General features: G+C 37.6%; 1 protein-coding gene across 3 annotated transcripts in view; it reads left to right on the top strand.

Moving 5' to 3' along the window:
- The first annotated feature begins 1139 nt into the window (after window positions 1–1139).
- Window positions 1140–23955, top strand: part of LOC128985566 (polyadenylate-binding protein-interacting protein 2) — a 38964-nt gene continuing 16148 nt past the window's right edge. The window contains exons 1-2 of one of the 3 annotated variants that reach the window (XM_054405174.1): window positions 1140–1296; window positions 18367–18609. In XM_054405174.1, the coding sequence (XP_054261149.1) occupies window positions 18397–18609 (213 nt within the window). In that variant the 5' untranslated portion in view covers window positions 1140–1296; window positions 18367–18396. Of the gene's footprint in view, window positions 1305–18366; window positions 18610–23955 lie in introns of all 3 variants that reach the window. The other 2 variants (XM_054405175.1, XM_054405173.1) reach the window with 2 other exon arrangements.

Here is a 23955-nt window from a genome sequence, read left to right as displayed (position 1 = left end):
ACCACAGTCATATCATTAACCACAGTGTTGCAGTAGTTGAAGTGTGGAAACACGAGTGATTTGACCAGTAAGAGTTTAATGTGAAGAGGTAGAAGTCGTTGCATCTTCTTCAGTGTGTGTACAGCGGCAAACACTCTTTTACAAGTGCTTACCACCGCGTCAGTCCAGTCCAATGTTCGGTTTAAAGTCAAACCAAGACTTTTTACTTTGTCCTGGTATTGCAAAGTTGTACCGTTTACAGTGATTTTTGGTAAAATGTTTAAGTCCACTTTGTTGAGTAACCGTGAGTGACCTAGGACTATCAATGTAAACTTCCTAGCACAGCACGTAATGTTAGCATGAGTAGGTTTAAGCATGTGTTGCATGAGTGGCTTGCTCAAAGGCCCTTTTATAGCCTAGAGAGTTATTTTCAGGAATATTTTAGTAGAATGTTATTTTGACATGCCAACAATTTACTCAATGCCTGTAATTCTCTATTTATTTGCATGTTGAGTATGACCATATGATCTGTATGAACAATTGTTGACCTTTTACTGTCTTTGTTTCTGATAGGCTCGATGCTAATCTATTGTATCTATATCTATATATCTATATCTATTGTTGTAAAAATGGTGTTTACCGTATGATAAATAAATAAATAAATTTTTATTTTTTTGATCTATTGTGACTGCCCAGACAAATGTTTTGTCTATTTATGATTTATCTTGTTTTATTTTCTTGGTTAAATTTGAACTTCATTGTTGACTTTGTCATATGCATATGCCTTGAAAATTACGGCAGTAAAAAGTTTCTGATTCCTGAAAATATTTCGTTAAACACGACATCAGAAAACCGGACAGAACTAACAATAATATTGGCTTCAGCCGCAGCCTTGCTTCAGCTGTTTCGTAAGGATGGGGAATCTAAGAATCTACTAAGGAACTATATTTCATCTATGATTTCAGTATGTTTTATCTATGGTTTTATTGTTTTACCTATGGCTATATTTTGTTGTACAGTTTTGTAAATTGGTGCTTGCCGTAAAAATAAATAAAAGAGGTTTTATAATCTATGCTACACTCCTTATTATAGTATTGTTATGTTGGCTGCAATGTGTTGGCTGGTGAATGTTGATTAGGTTGGTGTTGGTGGTGATGTGATGTAAGAAGTAAGAAGCATGACGACTACCCTTACTCGTTCTGTCTACAATGAAATCGGCCCTTATGTAAACTAAAAATTTAATTTATAAGATATTCTTAAATTAATTCGTCTGTCCACTATTACTGGATAATTGGTTCAAGAATAGAACTCCTAAGAGTGAGTAGGTAGGCTAATTTTTTCTAGATTCCTGTAAATTTTCGTAAGTAATTTAGTCGTCTAATTTTAATGCTGTCCTCCATGATGGTTTGTAGTAGGAGTACGTAAAATTGTATAGATAACGATTCATAACTATGATTACAGCCTTTTATCAAAGTTAAGTCGCCTGGAGGGATGAATATTTTTTTCACTATAAGACTTAATCTTCCAATTCAATTAGTGTTTAATTTTTGTTTACCAAACCAAGTCTTCCAATTTTATGTCTGCAACATCATCAGTTGTTGCCCTACTTTTAATCCACATTCATGGGCCATATCTGTTTTGAGAAAGTGTTCCTGACTTTTGACAAAGGTTAATTCCTATTTGAAGGAGCTAGGCTACCAATTTAGATATTGTTTTACCTTGAATTGAGTTTCGGTTTTGTGTGAGGTAGGCCTAGCCTACTTAGCCTAATAAGAACTACACTAGGCCTAATCCAGACACACAGTCATTTTGCTTTTAAGTGGCATGTTTAATCATGACAGGTTTTTTTATGATCCTAGGCACAGGTATTGATCTACAGTATTATTTTATACTATTGTCAATTAAATTAAATAGCTAACCTAGCCTACCTTATTACCTTATTATGTTTCATCCCAGATAGGCCTAGGCCTCTATTTTTGTAGGCCTAGTTAATAAGTTAAGTTGTATAGGCCTACGACTAATTAGCCTATTAGGCTGAAGTAGAAATCACCCAATAAAGTTTAACTAAAGTTAGCGTTGGCCTATTAAGTTACAGTCCTAAAGTTAAGTTATACTTAGAGTAAGCTTAGCCTAGTAGCCTTATTATGTTTTATCTTGGGTCATTCCTTGACTGATCAACTAACTTACCTAGGCTCTCAACCTGACCATCTAAACAGTAATTAGGCCTAGTGTTTTAACTTAGGCCATGAATCTAAATAGGCCTATATTTTAAATTTGTTCATGTAGGCCTACCTTATAATTATTTTTGGTAAATCTGAACTTTCTGGACTTTTCTTTTAAACCTTCTTCTTGATGCCACACTTTGAAGTTCACACCATTGAAATGAAATTTAATGATATTAATTCGTCTATAGACATTATATAGATGCATGAGACACAGTCAAATTTACATGATGCTGGTAGAGGCACAAGTCAAGTTCAGTCAACTAATAGTTATACTTAGTAAACAATAATTAGTGTAGGCCTACAAGGTTTTAGGATAGGCCTACCTAAGTACGGTACCTAAACTTACACATCATGCAAATAAATAATGGTACAAAAGCAGATTTTAAGCATAGACAGGCTGAAAAAGACATTCAAGGCTGGAATTAGATAATCATATGTGGTTATGTCATTGGTTGTAAAGCAAAAAAATCATCAATCTTATACAGGGGGTTTCTGACAAGCCATAGGCTACATAAATTGCATTGACTTTCTACCCATAATAATATGGCTTCTTTTACTTAATCTTTTCCAGTCTTGTAAAAGGAATGTCAAGGTTTTCTCTTTTCCTAGTGTCAAAGCAATGAAAATCACCCCTTAATTATGGTCACCTGTGATCGGGGCAAACTGGTGGTTTAAAACTAATTATTTTTTATCTAAAAAAATGTTTTTCTCGATCCTCTGCGGCCACCTTTTGCTTGTTAAATCCGGCACTGGCCACTGTTCTGTAGCTGCGGTCGTTATCACGATTACGCCTCCTGTCTATGTTTCGTTGTCATCGCGTCGGAGGCATTTAAAAGAAAAAAACAACAATTAAAGAAATTATAGCTATACAAAACAACAATAAATGCTCAAATTTAAGTTACAATCATGCTAACACGATCTGTCATAGCGACTCAAAACAACGATAAATACACAAATTTAAGTTACAATCATGGTAACACGAACCGTCATAGCGACACAAAACAACAATATAAATACACAAATTTCAGATACAACCGTACTAACACGATCCGTCTTGGGGGTTATGTTTACACAAACTCAAATAGCCTAGTAATTAAATGTACTCAATGCGTTTGATTGAATTGAAAAATAAATAGGCCTAACAGCAATTAAATTATAGGCCTACACAGCTGATCAAAATGTGTCAATTATGTTCTTCATAAGTATAACATGGGAACCTTCAAAGCCACTGGGGCAGAGCCCAAGGTACTTTTTCAAAAATGTAAGGCCAGTTTGCAAATCTACGCGACACGCTCTTTCCAATGAGACGTCATTCGATAAAATCGGTTAAGAAATGGCGGAGGAGTTCAACCGACAAAGTTTCATGTAGCGTATTAATCATATAGATTGTAGATGTTAATAACTACAATATTATTTATTCTTCCTTTCATTGTAGATTTACTAACTTTAAATTTGAGATTTATTGTAGTGTTTTATCAATATTTTGTATGAAGTAGAATAACCTCAAAGGCTACTCTTAGAAAATAAAGATGGAATAGGTTTGTACAGGAAATATATTTGTTAACTAAGTAAGTACTATGACAAGTTCCAATTGCGGAAAACAAAATTGTTTGGAGATTCTAAACAGGTAGGCCTACTGTATGTTGCTCTAAGTAAAAAAGACTAATATAGCCTAGCATGTATGGTATATAATAGTAAAGGGAGCATCCACATATAACAGTAAACCTAGAGGTAGTTTCCGTTTCTTTACATTTCTTAAACAAACCAAAAATATATATGACAATGCTGATGAAAAGTAAGTTCGTGATTGGTTTTGATAACTAGGTAATGGAACCCTAACCAGTTGCAATAGAGTTAGGAATCAGCCAATGATAGGCCTATTTTGATAGAATATGTAAAGTCAATCGCACCTTTAAGAGGAATACCTCCAGGTAAACGTAGGCCTACACTAAATTAGTTTTTTAATGTTGATCAGAAAAATTTCTAGGGTTAATTTTGGTTAATAGGCTACTGTACTTTACTGTACACTAATTTTGTTAAACGTTAACAAAAGGAGTATTTAAACTGAGAAATATTAACAGGGGTAGGGATGCTAATTTAGAGGTTTTGACCAAGAACTAAGCTTACCTGATCACACCTTTATTTGCCTTTTCATATTTGACAAAGACGATTTCCAAAATTCCAATCAGTGAAACCTTTTTTTATCACCATTAACCACAAGACCAAAGCTACCTTAGTAAACCAGTATTTATTCACAAACAATATTATATGTTTGCTGCCTTGGGCAGAGTTATACCTATGGAGTGATTCAAATTATTTATTGAAAATAACATCAACAAAAGCAAAGACAAACAAGTGTGTTTAAATATTAGAATAATTTGTTTTACATTATTGAGCTTTTTAGGGACTTATGACCCCGCAAGCCACTAGTCTATATATTAAAACTATTAGGTTTTCTTTTCCGAGTTTGTTTGACTCTTCTACCCAACTGATTTTCATAGTGTTTTAAAAATAAAGTTAGGCAAGCACAGATTTGCCATCAAGCATCATCACTCATTTAACCTACTAGGCTCTACTTACTACTATTCGACCAAAAAAACATAAATTAGATCTTTTCTTCTTAAAATTTTTATTTGATAAAAAAATTTCACGAGTTCTAATTGCATTAACTTATCCTATATGTTTTGGTTTAAGAACCTTCAGTGAAATACCTGCTTTTATTTGAGCTATTGATTATTAAGATCGGATGTACCTGAAGTACGCTGCTGCATGAAAAATCAACAAGATTTTTTGGATTTTTCTGCAATCAATGCTACGTTACTCTATTTTTATTTTAGTTATTTTGTGTTATGGTTTTATCCCTAGATCACGAAGCCTTCGTAATATTTACAACGGCAGTTAGTAAAACTGTTTTTGGCACTGACGCCCCGTCCTCAAACTCACCCCCCCCCCTCAAACTCATCCCTCCTAAACTCACCCCCCCCCCATCTCGTGATAGGTAGTCATACTGGAGTCTAAACCTTCGCTGTATCATCGCGATGTTGGCCCTGGCGCTGCAGAGTGGGGGAAATGATTGTCCCTCCACCTCCCCTCTAGATGGCGTCCAAACAAGCCCTTGTTATTTTACATACATAACCTATGCTATGTTACCTATGCTGCAGTTTTTCAATAAGGAGAAATACAGAATTAAAAAATGAAAATTTATAAAATGAAACTGTCATAAACTAACCTAACCAACCAAACTTGCTGATTATATAAAAAAGATATAAAATAAAAATTGAATGAAGGTTTACTAATTAGTGCCATCGATAGGATTTGAACCTGGTACCTTCAGTTTTTCAGCCCGGCACGTTATCCACTAGACCACCGAGGCCGATGGTTATAAACCGTATCGTTGCGGTAATGGTGTTCCCTCAGCCAATTGAATGTTCTCATTTTGTCCGTATTAAAAAACTGCAGCTATAATAAAAATTGTGCTTCCCCCACTCCGCTGTGCCAGGAGACAACATCGTGATGATATAGTGAAGGTTTAGACTCCAATGGTAGTCATTGGCCTTGCAATTCAGTCTCGAGCCTACTGCCCTATGGTTCAGTTCGGTGTGGGTGTGTATTGAAGTGTGTTTCGTGTTTTTTACGACGGCTTATGATCCGTAGTTAATTCTTATTTGTAAAACATACAAATGCTTAGTATTTGCGCCAGTTTTTCTTAAAGGTTTTTTTTTTACACTAACAAAATAAATAAATAAAATAAATAATACTTTGTAATTTATACTTAAGTTTGTATCTTGTTATTCTTATAAAACTTATTTGACAAATGGTTCATAACGATAGATCTTTAGACCTGAACTCTATCAGAAAATTGTTGCTTGAAGAAAACAATGAAGAATCTCTCCCGGATGATGCAACTAGTGATGAGGAAGATATTTTAGAAAAGGATGACGTTAAAGATAGTGATAGCGTGTATGAAAGTTCAAATGATAATGATAAAGATCCAGAGTAGAATCCAAATGATAGACATGTATCAAGACTCGGAACGCATTTGTAGAAAAAGGAAGAAAAGGCGTTACCTAGAAGTCTGTGATGGAGACTGGACGATCCTCAACCTCTTGAAGAAATAGAGACACCTGTATCACCTAATCTCCAACCTTATAGCTGAGCGCTCTGTAGATTTACAGCCTGTAGAGTCCCTATCTTTGATTAATCTGCATCCCATTGAGACAGCTCCAACTGCATTGCCCCTGTTATCAGCAAATTCATTTTATGGGCCACAAAATTCTCAAGGAGTTGCTATTGAAGTGAAAATGATTTACAGCCTGCAGGTGTTGAAATCAATGTACCTGTTGTTGAATATGAAGATCCAACGAACAGTCCAAGTACAAGCTCTACTAGAGTACTCCATAGAGGAAGATTTCGTACACGAGGAAGACCCACTACACGCGAAAGATTAACCACTTCGTACAATTATCAACCACTTAGCACAATAATCGCCGTGGAAGACAAAACACTTAAACTCTTTCAAATGAGTCCGCTTTTGCAGCTAATTCTGAGCCTCCTGAATCACTGTTGCCTTCAGAAGCAGATCCGCTTTAGTGCCAAGCACGCAAGTTATTCGTGGGAAAGACCGCACTCCATGGAGTACCAAGGCACCTCAAAGACAGAATGTCCCAGCCAAAAATGTGGTATATGTAGGCCTACAGTCAGATGCGAAAAATGCATACGCCTCGAGAAGGTTTTGAGCTATTCTTCACTCCTGAAATGGTTTAAAAAATAGTCACGCATACTAATGAACAAATTTTGCGTGTGCACGAAAATTATGCTGAGAAATCTAGTACAACAGCCCCCATAAAATGATGTGGAAATGTTTGCCTTCTTTGTAGTGCTACTTTTTTCTGCTACAATAAAAATAACCACTTATAAAGTTTAAAGATGTTTGATCCAAAGCTGTGTGGTAGTCAGTATTGGGCTGTGATGAGCAAAGAACGATTTGATTTTCTTTGCTTTACTCTCAGATTTGATGACAAAGAAACTCACGCGGAGAGAACTACAACAGCTCCATTAGCTCAAATCAGAGAGTTTTGGGATCTGTTCGTTGCAAACTGCAGGGATGGTTACAAGCCTGGTCCCTACATTACAATAGATGAACAGCTTTTGGCATTCAGAGGGAAAGTCCCTAAACCTAAACTTCCAAATATGGATTAAAACTAGTGATGGGATGTGACACAAGCATGTTCAATGCTATTCCGTACATTGGCAAAAAAAACTTTTACGGATAATTTACCAGTAGCAGAGTTTATGGTCAAGGAAATATCAAGACCCGTGCATGGAAGCAACCGCAACATTACGTGCGACGACTGGTTTACCGGTGTTAAGCTGGTGGATGATCTACTGAAGCCTCCCTACAATTATGTTGGCACAGTAAGATCAAACAAAAAGGAGCTGCCAAAATAACTCAAAAATGACAAAGCCAGACCTGTAGGAACATCTGTTTTTTGTTTTGGAAGTGAAAAGACACTTGTGTATTGTATAAGACAAAATCAAACAAAGTTGTTCTTCTGCATGTTGTATGTTGTTTTCTGAATCACTGAGATATAATATATATGAGGTTACATTACCTTAATCGCCAAGTGATCCATGTAGTCCAAATCTGGGATTACGTATGTTTCGACGTCAATGCGTCATTGTCAAATCTACAAAAACTTTTTTAAACCATAAGGGTCACTTTAAAGAGCTCACAACTGGATGATACAGGTGGCAGAGGACAAAGTCCAAGTTGATAAACCAGGAAGCGGCGCACCATCAGTCGAGTCTCGGCATGCGATCAGATCTGTACTATGTTGTGACTACCGTTTACCATAAATTAGTTAGTAGGCCTATTTAAATGTATTTTTGTCCGTTATTGTTTCGTTTGTGTGTGTCGGAAAGACTATGACGTGACTGTCACGTCTACCCTTGTGACGGGGGGGGGGGGGGGGGTGCTCGCTTAGGTGAGAGGTGGTGAGGTGTTGAAAACAGCACAACAAAATCAGCAGACGAACAAACTATTTATTGACAAAAATTAATAACGAACTTCCCTAACTTAAACTCTAACAAAAACAATTAATAAAATTCCCTGCGCTAAAACATCAAGATACCGACCGACCCTCTACCCGTTCCCGTGTCGGCGCGACGCGGAAGTACCGACAGAGCGTCTCTGTACTCGGAGACCTTCTCGGCCTCGTGTCTCGCAGCTCACTGCCTCTGCCTTCGTCCAAGACACCACGGCTCGGGGATGCTGTCTCAGCAGTCTTCTCGACTTGCGTGGGATATGGGCCCCACGTCACACTCCCCCTGCTTGAAGATCTGCCAGGGGTGGCTGCAGATCTCCCTCTGAAGAAGTCCTCGTCTCGGCCTGGTATAACATGACAGCTCTGGGTGTGTAGATGTGACAGTCTTTCTAGAACATCAGGGTGACATGTCTCTGCAAGCTGCTTCAAAAGGCGGGTTCATCTGCACTACACTTCACTAACTCCTCCAGGTGTACTGCACTGTCCATAACATTGAAGAACTGGTGTGGTCTTGAAGTCTTTGGCTAACTTCTAGCGAGGTAGGCGTCATGTCTTTGGACGGGAACATAATTGTTTATGGCATCACATCACTTGGCGTTTATAATTTTCATTTGGAGACACACTCTGGCTTCCACTTAAATTGTTTGTAGTATCAGCAACTCGATGAATCACGAACGTTCGGGGTATCGGAATCGGCGGGACCTTGCCTAGCTAAATTACAAAGTTTTTCAAGGGTTGAGCTAAATAACATTTATCAACTGCACCATTATAAAGGAAATAGAAATAAACAATCTTACAAGGTCTAGTCTAGCTGACCAGTTCAATAATTACCAGTTAGATTACGAATATCTACATGGTGCAGGTCCTATCGGGGCCTACTCTACCTACTCTAACTTACCTAACCCTTTACAACAAAACTGGATATATGAGAATAAAAAGCGGATAAAGATATACAGATAACTTAGTACATGGTCCCTTATCACAAACATAATTCATCAAGGTTCAAATAGTGAAGATCATGTTTCAAAGTATAGGTTATATACAAAAGACAATAATATCCTATTTTATAGTTAACATATGCATACACTCTCGTAAATATGTTCAATTGTAAATATATACAATTCCTAACACTAGAGTAACATTGATCATTTAACATCAGAAACATATAATCTCAACTAACCAAAAAGAATATATATAAATGCCATAGATAGAACATACAACAGATTTCATGCCTAACTTAACAAAATTATCTGCATGATATAACGGGTTATTAGTTATCCACTGTGTCGCAGTTATCACGATGCAACGTGACTTCTGCTAATCAGTCAGCACATCGTCAGCGTCTCCGGTGCGCCTCAACCTACGCCCGGTCGTTCGCTCGCACGTTAGCGCACGGTCAGCGTTCTAATTTCCTGTCTCTATCGCTCGGCTCTGCTGCGCAACGTCTAGCTACAATATTACATTTTCCTAAACCCTAAACATTTTCAAACTCTAGCATTAAACTCTTGGCTACTGATAATTATAAAAGGCCCAAAACTTAAACTAAAATTACATGGAACCGTTCTACACATAAGCACATTTTTTTTTTTTTTTTTTTTTTTCCCTTGAGCCCATATATTCTGGCAGATATTTCAAAATTACTTGAATACAGGGTTCAACAATAGATCTCGACAAACAATCAATTTTACATGTAACAGACCATCCTATAGTATTACAACAATGATTACCAAAAACCTTAATAACAAGAAAATATTATCTAACTCTAACAAGTACAATTATTTTGGCAAGTAAAAATCCAACAATACGGTTAGCATTTTATTTCGTACGCCCCTAACCTCGCTCAGTACGCTATTGCTTAGCACGCATAAATCGCTTTATTAGCCTAACTTGTTCTTTAATTAGCTTCACAGGAATAAATGATTACTCGCCTACGCGTGTACTTGCATTATGATTAATTTTACTAACACAATGTCCTACATCACCTTGCGTTTAACTTACTGGGAACAAAATATACATTGCAGTAAACAGGTAAATCAAACACATTCATTACATTCACTCTCACATTTATACGTTGGTGGCCACCATCATTCATCTGTCATACCATGCACGTACGTAGTACTCCACTTTCACTCCCACTATTTATATGTTACCACAATTTAATGAATGATTCTCCTTTATGTTGTGCTTAGGCGTGGTCGCGCCACGCGGCCTACATCACCGTGACCTTGGCGACCCCACGCACGCCGTCAGCTGGCTGCGCTTCCTCGCCTACATGTCTCTCTCTCTCTCTCTCGGTACAGCTGTAGACTCCTATTCCACAACAACATTAACACATTAAAATCAACAGAATCCAACCACTTCCAAGTTACGATCTATTATACGTCATTATGATTCATAATCATAACACATATTTTTCCTCTTTTTATATTCTACATTGGTTATACATGACATTTCTTTTGTTCTCTTTTTCATATAAACACCTTCATACATTACTACTGATCCCACCTTCATTGGGATAACTATATATCAATTTCAATACCTTGTATATTCACAAAAAGACAGTTAAACTTTACAGCACTTACAAAACAGTTACAAAAAAAATGACATTGGAATTCTTCATCCCTGTTTAAAACATTCATATCTACATAACCCTTTTACACAACAGCATGATATTGTGTAACTACTATTATCATGAATTACACTGTTTGGGGACCGGATACTCCCTGTTTACTCGGTTCCCACCACTCTAGTGAGATTCGGAGCTCCTTTCCGTCCACGGAAGCAACGGGCAAGTCTTTTGGGAGTTCGCCCTCGTCCGTAAGGCGTCTAGCTCTAAGCTCCACCTCATCCTGTCGTCCTGGGCGTTTTGCAAAGACTTTTGTGGTCAAAATCCAACTCAGAACAAAAATAACAATAATTATTATACAATATAAACAATCATACAAGAACGTTTCAGAATTTTCAGTATAATAAAAATCCATCTCTGCCCTAACTAAGTTAACCATACCTAATCCTAACAAATGGGGGTTCCTAAATACAATTATAGTTCAAATAAATACATATAAAACATGAACAGCGGCCGAAAGAGCCGTGTACAGCCCCTGTGTCTCCTGTGAAAATCTAAATGTAGGTCGATTAATTGGCTGGTGACCCGCGATGCTGACGTTCCAGTGAGGAACGTGGGTGGGCCACGTTACATCCAGGCACTCTTCCAGGGTGTTAAACGTGTTAGTCGTCTGTCTGTCAAAAGAAGATATCTTTAATGATTTTAATTTGGACCAGGAGGCTGGCAATACATGTATCGCCTCCGACACTTGCGGCATTTTCCTACACGGGTATGACTCTGAAACAAACACTTGGGATGATTGTCGCAGACTACAATCACACGGGACCTTGACCTCTAAAGCTCCCAACATTCCCCCGTCTGAAATGCTGAACGTGCGATTCTCGCTGTATCTACAAACTAACTGCATCGGACCAGATACATGAGTGACGACATACCGGTCCGTGTCTACCTGATTTACTAAGGTTGTATTTCCTGAAACACAAGAGAACAAACACACTGAGCTTAACTGCTGAATCGTTGCACCTCTGAATATTTTACGTGGGCACTGAGTTCCAGATGCTACATCTCCGCTGTACCTAGGGATATAACACAAAGGGTTCCTGTGCGGTTGGCAATTTCTCACTCCTTTCCCTTGAATAACTATGAGTTTATTTCCGCTTTCCGCCAAAATAGTTTCTTCATTCTGTAACATACACGTATTGTTTTTCCATGCAAAGGGTACTGAGATTAGTTCATAAATTCGCCATTGCGCCTCGCGCCTCCTGATTGGCACCTTTAAGTTTACTAAAATACTGTTTTCTGAAATGACACAATCAGCAATCTCTAGCTTTAAATATTTAGTGACTTCCTGCAAGGGGATGGCCAGTTCATAACCATCCAGTTTAATAGCTTCCTCCACGGTCTCTAGGTCTGCTTTTAATTGATCGACTGTAACAATAGAATTAGGTAATTTTCTCTCTCTACATTGGCTAAGCACTTCCAATTTTGAAATCAATTGTGTCGTCTGGAGTTGCCGAATGACATGGTGTACGCTCATCTGTAGCAAACTAAAACTTTTAAAATCATTTTTCTGCTCCTCAGTAAATTGTTGTTTCTGAAATCGGTCAATAAGTTTAGTAATACTTATACCTGCATTTATAATTTGTCCAAAAGTCCTCTCAGCTTCCTCACTGTAATTTTTTATATTAATGTTTATACCCTCTATCTCCTCGTACGCCTCGTCCACTTGATGCGCCAATTCCTGTTCGAATCCCAACATTACTTTTTGATTAGTGACAAGGGGTTTTAACTGTCGCTCTGTAACGACTCCACAACACCTATGTGAAAATTTCCCTATAAAGTTAACACTCCGGGTCACTCTATGACCGGTTTCCGAAGTTCTCTCGTCCACACTGGAGTTCAGCCATTTGATTTGCTGACCAACCCGCTTGTCGGCCTGTAACATCCACGAAAACATAGTACATCGAGGATCATTCAAGGCTCCTCCACAGAATCCATTGTTCTCTGGCAAATTTAACTGTGCTAGGTCTACAGAAGGCCAAAAACTCTTATACACTAGGGGAATCGTTGATTCATATATCACCGCCGTGGGCATTACTTGCCAGTACACCCCTGACGTCACGGAGATAGGAATTGTTCCTTCCATTTGACACCTTGAGACAAGTACATTACAACACAAAATTATGGCAAATGGATACATAATCATTTTTTAAATAGTAACACAATAAATTCAAAACACCTGTATCAACTTATTTATGAATACGTTTCTATATAGAACTATACTACATAGAGATTATTATATACAACCGCCCTCTAAAAGCGCTGCTCGTAGTTTAGTAGATTAGATATTTACTAAATTATTTTACTTAGGTGACATACCCATTACAGACCGTCTACATTCGCACCACTATTCACTAGTCTCGTCTAATGATTAGGCGTCCCGCACTGTTTTACTGATCACTCGCGGTCACACACTAAGGCCGTCCGTTTGACTGCTGGTATCCGCCTAACCTCGGTCCAAAAGTCACTGAGGTTGTCACCCCGTGCTGACATGGCGATAACGTGTCACTAATCCGGCACGTTGGCCTGAGTTACACACTTAAACGGAAAAAAAAGAATGTATCTGCCTGATATAAAAATTTATGTTTAAAGTTTTCTTTTCAGCTATCTTTACTACACTTAGTGTCACTGTCACTATTTAATTGAGCCAAAAGTAGGCCAGTGCTGCGGCTACCAGCGCTACCAACACCACCAACATGGTAGCCGTCCCCCTTGTAGCCGGCCTCACCTTTTCCTCTTGAGCAACTTCTGCGTAGGCCGTCTGGGCCTCGGCGCCTGGCCTCGGTGGTCCTTCCTGAATCTTGATCTCCCTCTCGGAGAGTTCGATGTGGAGATTGCTCGGGTCCGAGCTTTCTTCACGTAAGGGCGGGGAGGTCCGCTCTGGGGTCTCCTGCATCGCCCTCAGTAACTTGCCGATGATGGCCCCTCTTCCTCTTCCTGCTGTGCGCCCTGGATTTTTCTGCAGGTCCAACAATGCTGCGATGACAGCTCCTCTGTGTCCCCTTCCTGCTGGGACCAGCTTCCTCCCACTCATCATCTTGCCGTTTACTCTTAAATGTTAACTTAATATACGCACAACAACGCTCTGCGACCACACGGATCTTAAATAATCCCTCTTACAACTTAATCTACTTAATCTATCTCCTTTAGCTTAAGACAGTAAGGCTTCGGACGCCCGAGGAGGTTGACCTGATATAAGCCACTCTTTAGTCCAGTAAGTCAACAATAAATAGAAACAAAAAAAAAACGAAATATTAATCTATACTTTCCACAACCCACTAAAACCCACAACTTCTTTACAATTAATTTGAATGGCTTATAACGCCCCTCCTCTACCTGTACCTAGACGACTTCCACTTACTGTCCAAAGGAGACTTATTTCTACTTAAACAGGGTAATGCTATATTAACTCATCAATCAAACGCTTATTTCTACGCAAAACTCTACTTTACTTTTAAATCCAAACTTTACTGGGACTCAAAACTAATCCTAAATATCTTCAAAATACACTAAACTAATACCTCACATTAAATACACAAAATCAAACCCTGAAAAGAAAAGAAACGTCTATCAATTACTTCCCTACTCTGTTATGACTTGAATTAATCCTGACCCTACAGAACAAATAATCAAATTAGCACTTACCTTAAATAATCCCCGGTCTCTTTTATTCCGTCGTTGACTCCAATCGTCTCAGGAATACCCGGCCTGTCTCCACCAATTTGTCACGTCTACCCTTGTGACGGGGGGGGGGGGGGGGGTGCTCGCTTGGGTGAGAGGTGGTGAGGTGTTGAAAACAGCACAACAAAATCAGCAGACGAACGAACTATTTATTTAAAAAAATTAATAACGAACTTCCCTAACTTAAACTCTAACAAAAACAATTAATAAAATTCCCTGCGCTAAAACATCAAGGTACCGACCGACCCTCTACCCGTTCCCGTGTCGGCGCGACGCGGAAGTACCGACGCTCTCTGTACTCGGAGACCTTCTCGGCCCCGTGTCTCGCAGCTCACTGCCTCTGCCTTCGTCCAAGACACCACGGCTCGGGGATGCTGTCTCAGCAGTCTTCTCGACTTGCGTGGGATATGGGCCCCACGTCACATGACCCTTATGGTTTAAAAAAGTTGTTATAGATTTGACAATGACGCATTGACGTCGAAACGTACGTAATCCTAGATTTGGACTACATGGATCACTTGGCGATTAAGGTAATGTAACCTCATATATATTGTTCTTCTGATTTCCACTATGCACGCCAGCGCAGAGTTACATCCAGAGACTAAAAAGCCAACCATTATCCATTCCTACAACAAGACAAAAGGAGCAGTAGATACTTTGGATCAAATGTGCAAAAACCTCAGCTGCAGCCAAAAAACTCGTTGTTGGCCACTATGTATGTTTTACGGCATGCAAAACATTACATAATATAAATGCGTAGGCCTATACCTTATATATTGCTTGAACACTTTTTCAAGGAATGGCCAACCAATGACAGGAGAAAGTTCTATCTTGAGCTCTGTGACCAGCTTGTCTTTCCTCTTATGCGAAATCGACTGAGTAACCCATATCTACAACGCAATCTTCGGAACATGATTTCTGATTTCCTAGGTCTTCCTATCAATCCTAAAAAATGACCTCTTCCTGGAGGGAGGAAAACATGATTTTATTGCCCATCAATCAATCGGAGAATTACAACTACACACTGCGACCAGCCAATATGTGCAGAACATAAGATAACTTGTTTTGTCCAGTGTGATGACGAAAAGTGAGAAAATAATACACTTTCATTGATTATTTGATCGTCAATCATAAGAACTACCTAACTCATTTACTATGGTTATAAGAGTGACTGTATTTCACATTTTTTACACTTGTATGTATAACCATTGTATAACCCATTTAGGCCTATTATATGTTTGACTTTCAGCTTTCCGCCTAAAATAGAAAATTAAAAATTTAATCCTATTTTTACAATTGAGTTTCCAAATAATTTTTGTACAACTTAAAAATAGTATTTGTAACAACCAATTTTTTATTTAGCCTATTTATTTTTATTATTTACTAGCTGGCCCGACAGACGTCGTCCTGTCCTATTGTGGTTTCATGTCAATGCTCGTTAATTTTTAAGATGAGCTCATTCGCATGGCTCAATCACGTCATGGTTGAAGTTCATTCGCTAGGCCTACACTTACTCACCTTTAGGTTGGGGCTCGTTTGCTGTGCTCACTTGCCTTCAGGTTAGCTCGTTTGCTACGCTAACTCGCCTCCAGGTTGAAGTTTGTTCGCTACGCTCACTCACCTTTTTGTTGCAAATTAGCTGTTGTTATAAATTTTAAAAAATAATAGTGCTGCACCCTGTTGGTCAACCTATTAACTTTTTAATACTATTGAACATCACAGAATCAAATTGTTTAGTTGAACCAGCTGTTAAGACTCTTTAATTACATTTAAATATGAGTACTCATTAGGTTAACATGGGAAACTCCAGAGCCATGAAACTAAGTTTCATTTATAAAAATAGATTTATTTTTCTTTCTGAGTTGGTTCTGCTCCTTTACCTAATAGATTTTCATAATTTTGCACTTAAATTTAAGGTATGCATGCACAAGATTTGCTATCAAACATCCACATTCTTTTATCTGGTGTATATTTCGAGTTATGCACAAAAGCTTCCTCTCTTTAGGTCTACATTTCTTATGAGAATTAAATATGGTTTTTCTATTCTGAATTAGTTTGGCTCTTCTACCCGACGGATTTTCATAATTGTGGTCTAACATTTAAGATATGCGCGCATAGATTTGCCATGAAGCATCATCATTCATTTAACTACGTACTGTATTAGTCGACCTAAAAACATATAATTTTTTCAAATTCTTACTTCAATTAAAGATGTAACTTAAGTCATCAGGTTTAATAATAGTATCCTATGTTTTGGTCTCAGAACCTTCAGTGACATACCAGCTTTCAACATACACGCTGCTTAATCTCGAATCGACAATAATTATAACTATTTTAGGGCTTATCTGCAATCAATGATTCGCAACTCCATTTTAATCTTGGCAATTTTATATGTCTTGGCCTTTAAATGCTCATAGAAATAAGGCTTTCATCTAAATATATAAAAGGCAAAGCCCTCACTCACTCACTCACTCACTCACTCATCGCTCCCACTTCCCATTTACCTAGGAGGCTGAAATTCGGTACACCGATTCTTTGGGCATTAAATAGAAAAACTAAGTAGTTTTTATTCTGATCGGGCTTTCGGGCTCCGCCCCAGTGGCTCTGGAGTTTCCCATGTTAACCTTATGATTTTTCATATTTAAAAGGAATTTCTTAACAGCTGTTTCAATTAAACAAGTTAGTTCTGTTCTATGATGTTCAATAGCATTAAAGTTACAAGGATTACCAACAGGGTGCAGCACTATTATTTTTTTTAAATTTATGACTACAGCCAATTTGCAACCAAAAGGTGAGTGAGCGTAGCGAACGAACTTCAACCTGAAAGCGAGTTAGTGTAGCGAACGAGCTAACCTGAAGGCAAGTGAGCGGAGCGAACGAGCTCCAACCTAAAGGTGAGTGAGCGTAGCGAACAAACTTCAACCAGGACGTGATTGAGCCATGCGAACGGGCTCACTTGTGAAGTTAAACGGGGCAAAGCCCACGGGTACAGCTAATTTGAGATATTGATCGTTTGAATAAGCTAAGTTCAAGTTACTTTATTGCTCATTAAAAAATAAATAGATTTGTTTCGATAGAGCATTCAGTGAATTGCCAGCTTTCATTTGAGTTACTGATTAAGATTGGACTTAGGCTACCTAAAGCACGCTGCTGAATGCTGTAAAATGGAGTTATTTATCATCGATTGATAGGTAAATTATATCAGCAGTAACCATAGATTTTGACGGGGTTCACATAGTATGTATTATTAAAAAAAAGATGATTAATTATATGATTAAAATCAAAAGACTTGCCTATATTTGAACTTTATAAGTCATCCTGTGCTATAAATATAATCTAAACTAAACCGAGGATGTAAACAATATTAATTTATGTTAGCAAAGTAATTTTCCAAGCAATTAGTTTTCACCATGCAAATTTTAATTAAGTAATTATACGTAATAGACGCCAAGAGACAATGAGATCATAATAAGTTTTTTAGAACCCCATGGAAATGTTCCATAATCTAAATACCCTCAATCATCTGATGTGCTGCTCGACTAAACGCAAGTCACTTGGACGAGTGCTTCGGCCGGGATTATTATGTAGTGGAAGCTTTACAAATCCATAAAGGTTATGAATTCATCTTTTTAACTAAAATTTGTCCTAAGAATTCTTTCACCTGAGGGCCTTCTATGGTCACCATTGTATAGTAGGCCACATGTGTTGTACCTATAATGAGGGGAAATGAGCTGAACCTGGTTTGTTAATTCCTGATAGGATAGGCCACAATTTTATGGCTATCTTTTAATAACATTTTTCCTTGTTCTAGGATTTTCAAACCTAATTGTTTCAACCTGGTATGAGAATGAAGATTCCCGTTGTGGAACAATCAGCAAACCTCTTTAGCAGCCAAGAATCCTCAGCAGGATACTTGTCGTCAGACAACTCAGAAGCCGGACAACAGGAAGAAGGCGAATCCAATCCCCTGTACAGTGGTGGAGAAACCCCAACAGCGTCTGATGATTTTTCTGAATATCTGTGGATGGAAAATGAAGAGGAATTTGATAAACAGGTTTGTGTAACCTGTAAGCTAGGCTATTTGTTATTTTAATATCAGCCTAGTCTAGTTCAAACCTTTTATGCCTGTTCCAAAAGACTGGTGAGTCAGTGAAACAGTCGGTAGCGCCATAGACTTTGGGCCCAAGACAGCAATGTCGTGGGTTTGGATCCTGGTACCTGTCAGGTACCAGGTACCTACTGGTAGGAGGTATCTTTAAACGTACACTTCCTTGCTTACAGTAAGACGCTCTTAAGGAGTATTGTTTCCTTCTAGTTAAATCTCTTTGTTGCTATGTGTTCTTCAACATAACTAAATACTCAGTAATAAAACTCTTCTTTGCATAATAAAAAATATACTTTTTAACTTTTTTTCATCCTCTTCTAAATGTTGCATGAGGTGATGATATTTACTATTCAATTTTACTTTTTTATTAATGTGATGCGTCCAATGTTTCCTATTAGTTACTGAGTATAGGCTATAACAGCACCAAACCAAAATCTTCATTACCGATACTGGAATTGTCATCCTTCCCTACCCACGGAATGCGTTTTTTTTTTTTTTAATCTAGGCTGCACCACACTACGTTGTCACACACCATTTCACAGCACAAAATTAGTGAAAGCATGAGGTGGAGGAAGATAAGATAGTCTGCCTGCTTGCAGACTCCTGCGGCTGTTTGCATTGCAAAAAATCTCTCCACCTGCAGGAGTCCATTCTTATGAAACTGTGTGCGCCGGCTTTTAGCGACCCCCGAGAGAACCAAAACTTATTTCATGAATCAAATTTTTTTTCCAAAAGGCAATGAATGATGATTGTTAATCACAAAAGCCAATGTAGTAGGCCTATGCTAATTTTTGGCCACCGAATGTTATAACAAAGAACGAACGTTTTTATTAGCCTTCGATAATATTTCAAAACATAGTAACTTCTAGCTACAATATATTGAAGGCTATGTAAAAGGACTCGCAAAACCTTGTTTATTAGTGTATAATAGTGGTAAGCTATATGACAACCCATTCCCACATGTATTTCATTTATTTATTTGTTTAACTGGATAGCATAGGCTATTATTGAGTGGAGCGAGCGAAGCTCTTATACGTTGACTCTTATGTATTTCGTGATACGCAAACTCCTCCTAGACGGCTGAATCAATCATTTTGAAATTTTGCTTGGTGATAAAGACCATATCGGTGAGTGCCAACATCTATATGGCGTTGAAAAAGTCTCTCAGGAATCCGCCCCACTGGGTCTCAAAGTTTCAATGTAATCCTTATGGAAGCAGTATTTGACACATAAACAAAGACATCAGCTGTTGACTTTGGAATGCAGTAGATAAAGAAATAGCTGATAGCATTATTCCACAGATATTAGGACAGAAACGGTATGGATCATAAATATAATCAAATGACGACACTACTGTCGGTGCAAAAATTATGTAGACTCGAGTTTACGATATCACACCTCCGGAACGGCTTGTTCGATTTTGACGAGAGACCTATCAAATTAAAGGAAATACCCTATTGTCAAATTTTATATTCCAGCGATTTTTGACATTTAACATCACTTTATCTAATTTATATAGCGAAAAAGTGGAAAAAATCGGGGTTTTTTCGCCATTGTCGATGAAATCTCAACTTCAGACAATTATTACCAAAAAACTATTTACCATATGAGCTTCAAATTTTAATGGTATATATAAGGGTTATTTATAAACATTTTTGTCAAGTTTCATAATTTTAACATAATTATTATTCATGTTCTTGTAAATTTTGTAAACCCTTGTTAACTTTGTCAACTTAGGTCGAAAATTCCCGTTCAAAGCACCGTTGTAACTATTAATTGTTCGTATGAACAAAAAATATAGTTTGTAAATGATAAAAATTAATAGTGATCAATAATGGGTTTACATTTGTTAACCGTTTTTAGTCCCGCGCGTGGGGATTGATTTGTGGGATTTTCGCTGCGGAAGGCTCGCTTTCTCCGTGGCGAGGAATGCGGTGTTGCCATTTTGTTGCCCTATAAATTATTGCAAACATTTTCTATTTGTAGGCAATGTTGAAAAACTTACAGAACCCAAGCGGAGTGTTATATAAGTTATAATGAAATCTATTTTTCCAGGTAATAATGCTCCTAATAACCTGCCTACTTGCATTTAGCATACAATTTAGTAAAAAATAATGTGGTAAAGGCTATCATTGAAGAAGTCCCGCAAGAAAAAAAAAAAAATTAATACACACGCATAGCTTATTTGGGTAAATTGTGTTATTGTTTAGACCAAGCAGCTTCATAACTTATCATAGAAACAGTACTTATAAATAATTAAGTACCTGCAGATGAGACCCAGCGTAAACTGGTCGATTTCAATTTTCGGGCATCCTGCCTCGCCTGCTGAAACACGTTTCTTCTTTGATGGTGGAGTATTTTCTTACACATTTTCTTCATATTCCAAAGCGTATTGTTTAGCAGTACTTAAACCAATTCCTAAGCAATTTGCCACATTAGCATACACCGGGTAACGCTTGTCCAAACTCTGTTCCTTTTCTGAGAGAAAAAAACAATATCGCACTAACGATCATTTGAATTTCGCACTCAGAAAACTTTCGACGTGGAGGCATTTTCAAGGACGTGTACAACTCGCAGTTTGAAACTGGAATGACTAAATAACTAAATAACAATAGTTTGTTGTGGTGTCGTATGCTTACTCATATTTACAAGAAGGGTGGCATGAGTCATGACCAATCTGGCAACACCGCATTCCTCGCCAGGGAGTAAGCGAGCCTTCCGCAGAGAAGTTTAGACAAATCAATCCCCGCGCGCGGGACTAAAAACGGTTAACAAATGTAAACCCATTATAGATCACTATTAATTTTTATCATTTACAAACTATATTTTTTGTTCATACGAACAATTAATAGTTACAACGGTGCTTTGAACGGGAATTTTCTACCTAAGTTGACAAAGTTAACAAGGGTTTACAAAATTTACAAGAACATGAATAATAATTATGTTAAAATTATGAAACTTGACGAAAATGTTTATAAATAACCCTTATATATACCTACCATTAAAATTTGAAGCTCATATGGTAAATAGTTTTTTGGTAATAATTGTCTGAAGTTGAGATTTCATCGACAATGGCGAAAAAACCCCGATTTTTTCCACTTTTTCGCTCTATAAATTAGATAAAGTGATGTTAAATGTCAAAAATCACTGGAATATAAAATTTGACAATATTTCCTTTAATTTGATAGGTCTCTTGTCAAAATCGAACAAGCCGTTCCTTCCGGAGGTGTGATATTGTAAACTCGAGTCTCCATAATTTTTGCACCGGCAGTAGTTTAAGGTACGTGATGTAGGAAGTGGTGAAAGAAGTAGTCAAGGCGAGGTGTCCGGAGTGTGGAAACTGTTTATGACGATTAGATTAAAGTATCTACAACCCTAAAATGCTATGGGAAGGGAGGAAAACAGGTCCGCAATGTAGGAAGTGGCGAAGGAAGTAGTCAAGGCGAACAGTCGGGACTGTGGGAACTGTTTGTGACGATTAGATTAATGTATCTGCAATCCTAAAATGCTATGAGAAGGGAGGAAAACTGGTCCGCGACAAATTGCAAATAACACCATGTCCATCCAAAATTGGGAATTTCCATGACTTTTTGACTTTTGAAAAGTAACTGTTTCTACTTCTAGCAAATGTTATATAACATTGCTAGATGTTACACAAATTTGCTATATAGTAGGTTTTGCTACACAGTTTAAACCCGGCTTTAGAACACTTGTGAAAATGAACAAATAACAAATTGTTATTAAATATAAGTACATGAGGACAAACAAAATTATTAAATAGGGCATTAATTGTTTTACCTAATTTTCTTAGATTCCTCTTTCAACAAGAAATAGAATTTGTTGGGAAAACACATACCAGAAGTAGGCTACAAAGTTAATTCTATGATGTTATTAGAATTGCTTATATCTCCAATAGAGACAAGTGTTCTAAAGCCGGGTTTAAACTGTGTAGCAAAACCTGCTATATAGCAAATTTGTGTAACATCTAGCAATGTTATATAACATTTGCTAGAAGTAGAAAAAGTTACTTTTCAAAAGTCAAAAAATCATGGAAATTCCCAATTTTGGATGGACATGATGGGACTTTTCAATGCTCTAGTTGGCCGTAACCCCTACTATTTAGCATGTTTCAGGATTTTTCACAAATGTACGACAATTTAATTTATTACAATTGTATTAGTTCAATACAATCCGTCCCTACTTAAATCATTTAATTTCAAATTATTGTAGGATATTGTTGCAACGGTAGTGTATATTAAAATGTTACAACTTTATTATTACAACTCAAATTGTAATACAGTACAAATATTATTACAATGCTTTGAGTTGTCTTAGTTTGCGAGTCATGGAAATCAACGGTAAATGGTCATGGATAGTCATGAAAATTCATGGAAATTAATGACAAATTTTCTTTGGACACCCTGGCAAAAATTGTGCCTACCCATCAGGAGTCGTTTAAAGATCAAAAGAAATACGTGCTACATCTATCATTGCTATATGTAGCAATTTTATACAAATACTTTTTGTCTAGCATCTGCTATGTATGTATTATTTAGTGTCATCAGTTCACAGTTGTAGCCTCCTGAGTGCCAGTGGCGGATCCAGAGGGGGGGGGGGAGTGAAGGGAGTGACCGCCCCCCTCGGGCGTACATATTTATTTTTTTACTGCATGTATTACAGTAGTGCATACACATTGCGTAAAATAATTTGTCACACTATAGTCCGTATGGCTATGATACCCAGCGGATAAGGAACCTTCTCGGAACTCGACTCACCCTTCAGACCAGCTCGCCAGGCTGGCTGTTGATAAAATGTTTACCTACCTACTGTCTCAGTCCTACAGATCAGTAGGCTAACTTCTTTTATTTTAAGTTAAAATAGATTGTTCTTTGTATATTTGAGTTCTATGAAATTAAAAAAATAATGAGTCCAAACACGATGTGGATACTTGATATCTACGATCTGAAAGTCGGACAAAGCTGGTGACGATACAGAGTAATTGTACTACTATCAGATCATAGATATTAAGTATCCACATCGTGTTTGGGCTCATTATTTTTGGGATTTTGTGTAGAGCTCAAATTTATAAAGAAAATTTTTTTTTAACTTAAAACAAAAAAAGTTACAGATTTGTGGGACTGTGACAGTGGGTTTGTCAGTGTTTGTCTCCGGCCAAAACGGACGGACTATTACTTTGGACAAAGAAATGGTATGAAAATTCCATTTTGGAGAAATTTTGATTTGTGGTTTTGCACAAAATCCCACCAATGAGATGATCAAATGTTGTAAATACTT

This window comes from Macrosteles quadrilineatus, unplaced genomic scaffold (genome assembly GCF_028750875.1).
Source record: "Macrosteles quadrilineatus isolate MER2022 unplaced genomic scaffold, UCM_ALF_1.0 Scaffold_2__2_contigs__length_208266976, whole genome shotgun sequence".
Taxonomy (NCBI): domain Eukaryota; kingdom Metazoa; phylum Arthropoda; class Insecta; order Hemiptera; family Cicadellidae; genus Macrosteles; species Macrosteles quadrilineatus.
This window is presented reverse-complemented; position numbering and strand designations above follow the sequence as displayed.